Source organism: Dermacentor albipictus, chromosome 2 (genome assembly GCF_038994185.2).
Source record: "Dermacentor albipictus isolate Rhodes 1998 colony chromosome 2, USDA_Dalb.pri_finalv2, whole genome shotgun sequence".
Classification (NCBI taxonomy): domain Eukaryota; kingdom Metazoa; phylum Arthropoda; class Arachnida; order Ixodida; family Ixodidae; genus Dermacentor; species Dermacentor albipictus.
Genome location: NC_091822.1, coordinates 24,333,358 through 24,345,933, shown reverse-complemented (window position 1 = coordinate 24,345,933; position 12,576 = coordinate 24,333,358). Strand labels below are relative to the sequence as shown.

The 12,576-nt window shown below is 41.9% G+C and overlaps 1 protein-coding gene across 2 annotated transcripts in view; it reads left to right on the top strand.

Annotated features, from left to right (window-relative positions):
- Positions 1-12,576, top strand: part of LOC135897922 (endothelin-converting enzyme 2-like) — a 152,413-nt gene that overhangs the window by 47,548 nt on the left and 92,289 nt on the right. For both annotated transcript variants that reach the window (XM_065426609.2, XM_065426611.2), the window contains exons 4-6: positions 5,966-6,046; positions 8,161-8,288; positions 11,341-11,444. In XM_065426609.2, coding sequence (XP_065282681.1) covers positions 5,966-6,046; positions 8,161-8,288; positions 11,341-11,444 — 313 coding nt within the window. The remainder of the gene's footprint in view (positions 1-5,965; positions 6,047-8,160; positions 8,289-11,340; positions 11,445-12,576) is intronic.

Below are 12,576 nucleotides of genomic sequence, written 5' to 3'. Positions count from 1 at the left end.
GCCTAGCCGAGTTCACGGCCGTCTGCGCATGTGCGATTCCGGAACTACGAGGCAAGAACCGTTAAAAATCGTTCTATATCGATTACTCATCGCGATCAGGAAAACAGATCTATCGGGGATAAATCAAATAAGTTTTTAAGCACGTAGGGCCCTCTGTGTTGTACTTGTTGGCGATGGGGTAGCCTAGCTGCCTACAGGATTATCTGACTGAGCTATGTTGAATGCTTGGTTGCCACAGTCGGAAGTTCGAATCCTTCTATAAGTTTTTTTTTAATTTGACGATGGTGAGCTTGAAATTCACCTTGTCCACTGCACTACATCTGCAGGCTTGGAGTGACGCCTGACACCTCCCCCCCTCCCCCTCCCCCTCGGTTTTAATGTGGTTCGGCATGACAGAGAATTCGGGAGAGGAGGCGGTGTTGCTCTATTTCCTCAATCGCACCTTCACTTTTCTGTACTCCTTGCCCCACTTGATACTGAGTCTTTGTGGTGTAAAGCTCAACTTGAAAATATGTATTTGATTATAGGGGTCATTTATCGTTCGCTTGGTTCTAATATTAGTCATTTACACAATCTATGTGAATTTTTGCATGGTCATAATACTTCATCCAACGTTATCTGCATGGGCAATTTTAATGCTCCTGGTGTTGATTGGTCTTCTATGAAAGTAAGTGGACACGAAGTAGCTATCGGGCGGGAGTTGGTCCACATTTCACTGTCCTGTGGCCTGCGCCAGATCGTTCAGGATTTCACTTGGCAAACTTCAGTCCTTGATATTGCCTTTCTTACTGAATCTCTCTTTAATGCCGGTTACAAATACAATGTTATTGATAACATATCTGACCACAATGTTGTGTTAATTTCAGTTACTGGCATCGTCCCTAAATCCCGCTATATCTACCGCACATTTCCTGACTTTAACTGCACTGATGATTTAGCAATAACAGACGCCTTATGCGATTCTTTTCATGAGTTTGAACTAATAAGTGCCACTAGTGATACTAAAACCTTGACAAGTTTCTTCAAAAATCTTGTCAGTAAGTGTATTAACCTTTTTATTCCTTTAAAAACAAAGAAAACAAACTCTGAAATTCCTTGGATGACTAGGGACATCTTGCATTAATCACGTCGTGTGGCCAGATTACGTCGATCGAAATGCTCTGGTGACTCAACAAAACTCATGCAATTCCATAGCGCTAAAAAGGAACTCTGTTCTAATATGGTTGCCGCAAAAGAATTTTGTTACAAGATAACCTTGCCAAAATTAACGATGGCTAATCCCCGAAAACTCGTTCATGACATCAACAGCTCTTTAGACACAGATTGATGCTATTCTTATAGACTTTGCAAAGGCCTTCGACACTGTCTCACACCCTAAACTTATGCACAAGCTGTTCGCTGTACTAAAGAATGCACCTTTGGTCAGCTGGATATCAGACTTTCTTTCCCAGCATTCTCAATATGCATGTTTCAACTCTACTAACTCAGCTTTGATGCCTGCTTCATCAGGGGTTCCCCAAGGCTCAGTACTGAGTCAGCTTTTATTCCTCCTTTATATTAATGATCTCCCCGTACACACCTCAGTTAAAGTATGCCTTTTTGCAGATGATTGCATTTTATATCCTACCATTGCATCTCCTACTGATCATGTTGTCCTTAACAATTATTTTTCTGACTTCTGTAACTGGTCCAAAGCATGGCAAATGAATATCAACTTTTCCAAAACTGTCTCCATGTCCTTTACACGATGCTCATCCCCTTCCTTTTTTGCATATGCCTTTAACAATATTACTTTAAATAGGGTCTTAGAATTCAAATACTTTGTTATCCTACTAACACATGATTTGTCATGGTCGAAACACATTAATGTCACCTGTAACAAGGCCCTTAAAAGACTAGGTTACTGACATCGTGCACTGCATCTTGCTGCTCAAGAAACTAAACTTCTTACATATAAAACCCTCATTCGCCCCATCTTCGAGTATGGCTGCATTGTATGGGATCCATACAAACACTGTGACATCAAAAAACTAGAATCGTTACAAAAAAAGGCAGTGCATTTTGTTTGTAGAAGATATGACAAGGAATTTTCGCCGTCTAACACTCTTCCTCTACTTGGTCTCACTCCTCTTTGCAGAGCATCGCAAACTTAAATGCCTAAAATTCCTTCACATGTAAATCAATTATCCTCGCCTCTCATCTCTAGATAACTATTTGGCTTCTTCCAAACCCTCATGTACGAGGAGTCACCATGCCCTAAATATCTAAACCTTTTTTACCCGCACTGATTCCTTTAAACACAGTTTTTCCCCATCAACAATTGAAGTCTGGAATTCATTACCGGGTAACATCCATTAACTAACACTGAAACTATTTATGCAAGCTTGTTTATAAATGTTTGTGTTTATTGTTCATCCCACTCCTGCAATAGCCTCATTGAGGCTGCAGTATGAACAAATAAATAAATAAATAAACAAATAAATACATTGCTGAATAACAGCCATGTCCTCTGCTATAAAGGTCTGCCAGATGAGAAGTAATACGGGGTAGGATTCCTAATCCATAAGGATATAGCGGGCAACATTGACAAATTCAACAGCATTAATGAGAGGGTAGCTGTAGTCGTAATCAAACTTAATAAGAGGTATAGATTAAAGCTAGTACAAGCCTACGCTCCAACATCCAGTCACGATGATGAGGGAGTAGATCAGTTTTATAAAGATGTTGAATTAGCGATGAGAAAAGTGCAAACTCAGTATACTGTAGTAATGGGTGACTTCAATGCAAAAGTGGGAGAAAAGCAAGCTGGTGAACAAGCAATTGGCAACTACGGCGTTGATTCTAGGAACGATAGAGGAGAGATGCTGGTAGATATTGCAGAAAGTAATGAGCTTCGAATAATTAACACCTTTTTCAGGAAGCGTAGCAACAGAAAGTGGACCGGGAAAAGACCTAATTGTGAAACAAGTAATGAAATCGATTGCATACTTTCTGCTGATCCCAGCATAGTGCAGGATGTAGAAGTGTTTGGTAGGGTAAAGTGCAGTGATCATAGGTTAGTAAGGGCTAGAATTCACCTCAATTTGAAGAGAGAAAGAGTAAAATTGATCAAGAAGGAACAGGTCAACCTTGAGGCAGTAAAGGTAAAAGCAGGCAAGTTCAGGCTGGTACTTGCAAACAAATATGCAGCCTTAGAACAGAGAGATGAAGATGACATAGAATTAATTAATGAAACCGTAACTAGGCTGACTTCAGAGGCAGCAATTGAAGTGGGAGGCAAGGCACCAGCGCAACCCATAGGCAAGCTCTCCCAAGCAACAAAGGACCTAATAAAAAATGAATGTGTCCAACAAGAGATCAGATAGAATTCGTGGAACTGTCAAAACCGATCGACAAGGTGAATATAAGTGATATTCGAAACTATAACATGACAAAGACTGAAAAAGCCATAGAAAATGGCCACAGCCTGAAATCAGTGAGAAACAAACGTGGCACAGGACAAACGAAAATGTATGCACTGACAGATAAGCAGGGTACTAGCATCAGCAATCTCGAAGATATAGTAAAAGCAGTGGAAGAACTCTATACTGACCTGTACAGTACACAGAGGAGTCGGGGTACCTCCATTAGACACAGTAATGAACAGGTTACAAAAACTCCTCCTATAACTAGCGATGAGGTCAGAAGGGCTTTGCAAGGCATGAAACGAGGAAGAGCGGCAGGAGAAGATGGAATAACAGTCGATTCAGTCAAAGATGGAGGAGACATAATGCTTGGAAAACTGGCGGCTTCCAGTCAGCTCCTCACTGGAAGCTTACCATTATCATTGAAAAGGAAAGTGTACAATCAGTGAATTTTACCAGTGCTGACATATGGGGCAGAGTCTTTCTTGGAGACTGACAAAGAAGCTTGATAACAGGTTAAGGACGCGCAAGGAGTGATAGTACAAAGATTGCTAGGCATAACGTTAAGAGACAGAAAGAGAGCTGTTTGGATCAGAGAGCAAACGGGTATAGACGATATTCTAATTGACATCAGGAGAAAAAAATGAAACTGGGCAGGTCATGAAATGTGCCGGTTAGATAACCGTTAGACCATTACGATTACAGAATGAATACCAATGTATGAGAAGGGAAACGCAGCCAAGGATGGCAGAAGACTAGGTGGAGCGATGAAATTAGGGAATTTTCGGGTGCTCGTTGGAATCGGTTGGCACGGAACAAGAGTAATTGGAGATCGCAGGGAGAGGCCTTCCTACTGCAGTGGGCATAAAACAGGCTGCTGCCGCTGCCGCCGCCGCTGGCGTTGCGCAGAACACTCGGGAAAAGAGCCAGCTGCGCGCATCATAGTTTGCTGCATCATTGATCGTGCTTCTCGGTCTTATTCACCTTTTCAGAGCAAAATAAGCAACACCCTTCGCATGTGAGGGGTAGCCAAAGATTCAAGGAATGTCGAAGAATCGTAATTGTTACACGGTGGGAGGCTCAAATGCCGGCGAAAACCTGCCGGTGATATGGTTCTAATCATCAGCCGTAAAGCCTTATCAATGGGAGCAACAGTAGCAATGGATCGCCGCCGTTTAATGGGAAATTTCTAGTTCTCATCCTTTCCTTTGTCGTGCCAATGTTCTTTCCACTCAATCCTATTTAGACGGGTAAGTGACTCGTCTGCAGTATAGTTTGTCTGCCGTGCAGCATGCGGTTTAAAGGCATTTCACTAAAGTTCTGAATGTGGTTTACTGCTTTTTTACCACATTGCACTAGCTAGGCAGCACCACTGCATGAGCGCATTGTGTTGTATGTTAAAGCTACTGAAGCGTGCAAGAACTGAAATTGTTCGTTTTATGCGGCCCAGTAAATCCTAGCACCAGTTGTTGTGCACTTCATGGTTTTGTACCTATATTATGCTTGGCTTCACGCATGTTGAACTGTTGCTAGTTGCTTCATGCATAACTGTTGTTGATTTTTTTTTTTGAGGTACGAAGTTTTCACCCTGGTTTCCTTTTAAAGGGTCTAAATCACGCTGTACCTTATCGAAATGGTACCAAGCAAGTGCTTCTTTAACAGCTTTATTCTTTTCACCTGAGGGCGCCTTAGATATTGTGGTTTTGGGGAATATATGTTTAGATAATACGTAGTTAAGGGGAGAGGGGGTAGGGCTAATAGTTGCTGCATGTGGTATTTTTGTTCCATTTTTGCTGAAAAGTTTGCGTCACGCTTGGGAAGTCATCATACCTCTATGCTGTCTGAGCAGACTTGCCACGCCAAGTGATTTGTTTGTTTCTCAACGTAGTCCCTTTTTGCATGTGAATATTGTACTCAACTTGATTCTTCCTTATTATGCTTACGCCGCAGAGGACTAAACTGGGTCTTGCCACCAGCACTCATCTACTTTGACTGGCACTGCTCTGCCTTTAAATATATTACGTGGCACCTCTCTCTAGTAGCATTAAAAAAAGTACTGATATGTTGGTCAGACTTTAGCTTTGTACGTATCCAAGCAGCTACCTTAAGGAATTTTAAATTAAAATTTAAACTCTAATTTAATATTTAAAACAAAACAGAAATTGCAGCCGCGAACTTCAGCCATCCTTGCTGCAAATGGTTGTCATCTGCTACTGTTCTCGAGCGTACTGTTGGAAGCGCCCGCTAGGTGGCTATCAGTGGTGCCTGTATAGGCGGTGCACTATGCGTATAGCAGTTGGCTATAGCAGTAAGCTACATATGCGTCTGTTATAGTATTGGTTGCAGCATAATTTAGCGCTTTGAATGGGTGCCTGACAATACAATAGCATGCTGATATACTTTCAGTAACCATGCAGGTGAGTCTTCTGGAGTTTTACTATTGGGCTCTTGCACAGCATGCACATGTTTGTTTGCCTTGGTTGAGGTGAAACCTGGAAGTTTGATGCAGTGGTGTCTGTTTGCAGGCGCAATGTGTGCTAACTGTGTATTGTCCTGCGCAGCGTCTGCGTCCTCGGGAGAATGTCACCGAGCCGAGCAGCCTGCGCACCACTGTGGCACAGCTCACACGCCTGGTTCCCATTGTGAGTGCCATTGCATTGCATTGCATCGCATTGATTCTTTGTTTGATGCAGCCAGCTTTCTGTGATTGTTTAAATTACTGTTCTCTACTGTTTGCATTTACAAAACTTTTAATTCACTGGCTAGACGAGGGTTAACTTTTGCCATTTTAGAATGTTCCACCCGCCTTGAGGACTACAGGGCAGTGAACTAGGATCTTGTAGCCAAAACCCACAGTGAGTTACCTACTATGTGAGGTCAATGCATCTGATCCAATTTCACAGTGACCTCACGCACTGAAATTTGTAAACACTGCAAGTCTCACAGCATCTTCATGCAGCTAGAAAGGACCACGAGTGCTTGTGTCATTTGTATTTATTTATTTATCTCATTACCATCACTTGGCATTACTGAGGCGGTAGGTACATATACATACAAACTGTAGTAGAATCAAACACATAAAAGTTAATGGTATGAAACTAAGATGCCAAATTCAAAATATAGTTGGTAACGGCTGCCTTGAAGGGCATTGCATCTTGAATGCAGGTGATGAAAGGGCAAAGGTGATTCCACTTTGTGCATGTGTTAAGCAGAAACGAACAATAGAAGGATTATGCAGATCCCACATGGCTGTGGGAATAACCTAAAGTGAAGTTCGGGTGCAGATGGGACAACCGCCAAAAGAAAGACAAGACGACACATTTGCATGTTGTGTTTCGTCTTGTCCTTCTTTTTGTAGTCATTCTGTTTGCGCTATACAGCCCGAAAATCCTGAACCAACAAGCCCAAATTTCCACTATTTTTACCGTAGCTTTCATTGTTGTTTTCGATGAACACTGTGATTTCATAGCAATGATTTGCAAGTATGGGGCGGACGACCAAGTTGGGCACATTTTCATCGGGAGATGCCTCCCTCAGTGTAAACATGTGGTCCTCAATATGCAGATCTCACGCATCATGATGAAGAAATCACAGTGATGACATGACCACAATGGCATGACATGAGGCAAGATGTTGGGATGATGACAGTGGGCTGATGATTATGGGATGACCACGACAACATAACAATCACAAAACTTTTAAGGCAACATGACCATGATGGTACGATGACAGCAGCATGATGACAGAAACAAGAAAGGTGGACAAAGACAAGCGCTACACTCACAACTGTCTAATGGAAGGATAGAATCGTACATACCCATCCTCTTGTCACACATGCACACACCAAGGAAAAGAGAACGGGCACATGTACATGAAAGGTGGCTGTGCAAGAAGTCAAAAATTCGGCATCTAGTAATGAGATAGAAGGCTCACTTATACGCCTATCTCTACTCTTAATAAAGAGGGCTTAACATTTTTCAGGAAACACGTAAGTGTCCCCTAAAATTAACATAGCAAACATAGTAAATAGCCTCAGAAGAGCCACCCTTGCAAACAGTGTGATCACACTAGTTGCTACGAATCCATATATTTACAGGTAACCCATGTTGAGAAGTTGTTCAGCCTATGCAGTAATATCTCTCCACTTTTTGAGGTACAAAAAGACATGCATCGTTAAGCAGTGCAACAAGTGCATAGAACGCATGCACAGGGTGGTGGTATATGAAATCTTCCTATCTTGCGGCCATGTTTACTATAATCAGACTCTGCTCTGTGAGAATGAACATCTAAGGGAGCGAGATGACAAAATGTGAAGAAAATTCTGATGGACATTTAGTGCTGCACTACCATTACTGTGGATGCAGACTATTTTGATAACTCCATTATGCTATAGTATCGTGATTCACAACAGTGTTGTTGCCTGATGCTAGAAGTTGTGGAAATGTAGCATGATTAAGCAGATTGTGTTAGTGCACCTTTGACATGACTTACTAAATAAGAGTCGACATTTCTTGAGGCTGCACAGCACAGTAACAGCTAAAATGTGACTCTGCACTTTCTCATGACACGTGATAGTACTACATTTTTTTAAAAAATAAGTGTATATGCAAATGTCATTTTGCAATAAAATCACTACAGGTTAGTGCACGTGATTGTTTGTTCCTTTGTGCCCGCGCCGGGCTCACACTGCCTGTCCGTGCTGGAGTTCTCAGGGTGAGGCTTGGTGAAAAGGGTGTGCATATATGCTGGCATTCAGGTCAAGTGGGAGCAGCTGCTGAGTGCCTACTTCCACGGCCATTCCATCGGCCAGGACACTCCTGTGCTGATAGTGCAGCCGCACTACTTCAGCGGCCTGAGCCAGATCATCTCGACCACCGACACCACGTAAGTGCTGCTCACAGCCACTTTGAAGGTGTCACTGGGGCATCAGAGCACGAGGCAGGGCATGCGGCTAAATTATGCAACACTGGTTCGGAGCTGGACTTCATTTTGGAGACCAAGCAATTGTGTGTGCCCTGGTCAGAACGAGGTGGTACCAAACATGAGTGGAAGCTATAAAACACTACGAATTACAATTAAAACATTGTTAAATGCTGCTTATGGCAGAGAAGTTCTGCAGAAGCATACAAGCTGGAGGATGGTTCATGAAAGGTAAAATTGTAGCCCACCTGACTGAGCATGAAGCTACAAAGGAAACCCAACATGAATGTTTCAGGAAGGAAGTGTTTTGATCATAGATAGCGCTGCATTGGCAGGGCCACGAGAAGGCATGTGGTTGCCCCACCCAGTGTGTCAGAACGAAACAAAAACGAAAAACGAAAAAAAGGCTATATTTTCGACCAGAACAAAAAACTTGACCAGAACATTATTTATTATTTTGCTTCAGAGTGAAACCGAAATATATTTTGTTGGATTTAAGATCAAGGGGAAAGTTGGCAATCTGGAACAACCAACATCAGGCAATGTCAGCATTAAGTGGGAATAAGGTGGGAATTAGTTGGGAATAAGCACGTATCTCGGGCAGACACAGTGTGAGCGATAGCTGATTGAGGGCTCCACTAATCTAAGCCTGCCGTTTGCTGCACTCGCAGATTGGCATCGAAGAAAAACCTAGAGCTTGTGCACTGAAGACATTATCATTTTATTTTCTACGGGTACAGTGATTTATTACAGACATTTTATCATTTATTTATGTTCGTTTAAGTTGGTTTTGTCAAAACAGCGGCCTCACATTCCAGCAAGTATATTCGATGGCATGCTACTTCAGAGATCATGCTCAGTGCCTTGACTCAAGGCACTAAGCATGATCTCAGAGATCACAATTCACTTGTTTAGAAAAAAAATATACTATGTTTTTATTGTTACTGTGCTTTGAAAATTTTCGCATGCAAACCAATACTGTATTGAACCATTATGAATATCTTTTTTTTTTTTTCGTTATGAAGTGGAACTGGAACTGAACATTTTTCATTGGAATGAAACTAAAACCAGAATAAAAAACACTTCATTCTGACACCCTGGCCCCATCTATATCAAGCGGCCCAGGGCGTGGGGCTAATAGTTCAGTTCGACCAGTTGAGTAGGCTGACCATTTTCTAATAAACATTTCTTATAACTTGTAAGAGAAAGCTTTGCAGTTAAAAAAAAATTAAGCCTGGTCCAGGGATCGATCGCGAGACCAGGATAAATCTTTCTTCTCTGCAAAGCTTCTTTCTGAGAAACCTTTATTCAGTTTTCATTGTAGCTTTGTGGTACAGTTGGGTGGATGACAACTTTCTCTTTGAAAAGTACCACTCAATCTCTAGTGTGTGGAAATATTCAAATATTAAACTTCTATAAGCACCTGCTTTCAGCACACCAGATAGGATGGGGTTGCCGACACTCAGTGATGCAGAACTGTCATACTTCTGCAAATAAGCTATGTGGTCGTTTCTCAAATTGAAATACATGCAGCATCATACTGTTTCATCTTTGTCTTCTGTATTCATTTAACTGTATTTATAACTGTATTGTGAGTGTTGCAATTAATTCCTATTCACATATAATGCAACTTTGAGACAATGGTCTCACTGTCTCAGGGATCTCACATCCAAGTCCCATCCCAAACACAGGTGACAATTTTGAAGTGTTATGTAAGTGCATTAAAAGGGCCATTTTATTTGCCACCACTTACTGGCCACCACTTGGCGCCTGCAAGAATCAACTAAAACAAATCACATTCAATTTATAATTTGAAAAATAAACTAATGGCTACTCATTTTTCAACCATGAAATGTGTTTGCACTCTTATGGTGAAGCAGTGTTGTAGAATATTTGTACAATTCTTACACTTGCTATCGTGCACAGTTAGTGGTTCGCCTAGATCTGTTGAGTCAGTTATTTCATTATGTACTTTAAAAACACAGACAATTAAGACAAACAACACCAGTGCTGCCATCTGTTTTGTTTGTATTTCTTGTGCTCATTTTACTATTTTCATGTGCTGCCCATGCCACTGCTTGGAAGACTTAGTTGCCATTTTTCGTAACATGAGTGGACTGCAGTTAACACTGGACTGCCCAACGAGAAAAATTGCTTTGCATGGTGTCTTTGCACCATCAGGTCATGTGGTCACGGTCTGCAACATCTGCCATTTCAACAGCAGAAAAAGAAACCCTCCAAGTGTTCAGTGAATCCACGTTAACATAAGAACTTAAAGCCAGGCGAGTTGGTGTGGATTCGTTATTAGCTACTCTTATGATTAACTATTCTTTAAATGAATTCATTTGAAAGTCAGTGCTCTGTGTTCTCACTTTATTCTTGTCCTTTATCTTTCAGTTGTGCTGCAGTTAGTAATGAATGAACAATGGCTGCAACTGTATTTCCCTTAGCTCTATGGTAATGAGAAAGTACAAACAATGCACCAGCAATGGGAATCCAAAATATTTTGGGAGTAATATGCTTTGCCTTTGGTCATGCATAAAGCCTTTCAGTTTAGAGTACCGCGTAGTTGTTCATGTTTTTCTTATTAATGCGAAAGCATTATGCGGCTCATGAAGCGGAAAACCCGGCATTGGTGTGACCACATCCAAAGAGGCTATGAACCCTCAACCTTTGATGGGAGTCGAATCCACGACCTTTGGTGTTAATGAAGACAAAGTTAATCAAGGCACAGTTAATTAAGGTAGAGTTAATTAAGCCACTCGAACTCACAATCTTTGTTGGGAGTTGAACCCTCAACCTTTGGTGGGAGTCGAACCAAGAACTAGGTGTCCCAAGAACTAAAGACTGAAAGAGCATAGGCATCGCGCTGTGGTCACAGTGCTTTAGCATTCATCCACATAAGGACAACAAAGTGCCCCTTCAATTTTTTTGTCTACTGCTCAGCTAGTAAGATACGACAATAGATCTACACCAAGTAGCCTAAATGTTAATTCTTCTTCTTTCATCCATGCAGTACACTGAACCACTACATGATGTGGCGCTTGGTGATGAAGTATGCACCCCACCTGGACAAGACCGTGCGGTCTGAGTATTTCCGTTTCCAGCGGCACATTTTCGGTGAGCTTTTTGCCAGTCGTTTTTGGGGTGGGCTGTTGCTGCCATTGCTCCTCTTGCACTTGGTCAGTGCAAGGGAGCCTTATGGCCCACGTTTTGCCGCTTGTCAACTGCAATGTTTTGCAGTGAATCTGTGGAGAGGAGCTTTGCAATGGTTTTCATGGGGCAGTGAAGACCAGCGTGTGATAGCATCACCATATCAAATGTGAATGCTACATGCCTTGAAGCAGACAAGTCCACTTGTCGAAATGTTGGCTCCTGCTTTCACCTTGTTCTCGTTTTGATCATCACCTTGAATTTCCATCTCCTGCCTTCACCGTGTTTTCTCTGGAAAGCTACACGGTGCATGTCGGAGCCCTAAGTTTTCTTTGAAACGTAATAATCCATGATTATGAAATAAAAGATAGCTTGCATATTCATATGTCATTCGAATAGACAACAACTTATATGGATGATTTTTTTTTAAACCAATTGTCTGTAATGTTTCTCATGTCGTGTTATGCCGGCTCCACATTGAACACCAGCTAATAGCTTGGGTGGCTGCTGTGGTGAAAGCTGATGCCTCAGTGCAGCAACACAGCCTGCGTGGGAGCATGGATGACACTTCGTCTTTACACCAAGTGGCTGCGGGCATGAGATGCCAAACTGGAGATATTTGCACGGGTGGTTTTGTCTTCTTGTGGGCCAGGGGTTTCCATGAGTGGCACTTTAAAGGGGCACTAAAGAGAAAAATTATTTGCTCTGTACTGGTAAATTATGCTTCCACAATACCAATAAAGCCACTCATTCTGCAAGAAGACGCTTGGTAAGCCAGGAAAGTTGCAACACCAAAAGACACATAGAGACGCCACTTTGAAATTCCCGCACCAGCCTGCCATGACATCAAGGATTTTGATGCCGTCTGGTCAAACCTAGTTGAGCTTTTATTGGTAAAAATAGACTGCATAGTATTCTAATAAAGCCAGACTCAACATGGCAAGTTTCAGGAACACATACTGAACCACAACAGTTGAAACACAAAATAAAAACGAAATTTGGAATCCGTGATTTTACACTGACATAACGACCTAAAGTTGTAGCGCGAAATTAAAAAATCAAAGCTTAGCCGCCATGTTCTCTTCTAAAACCAAGTACC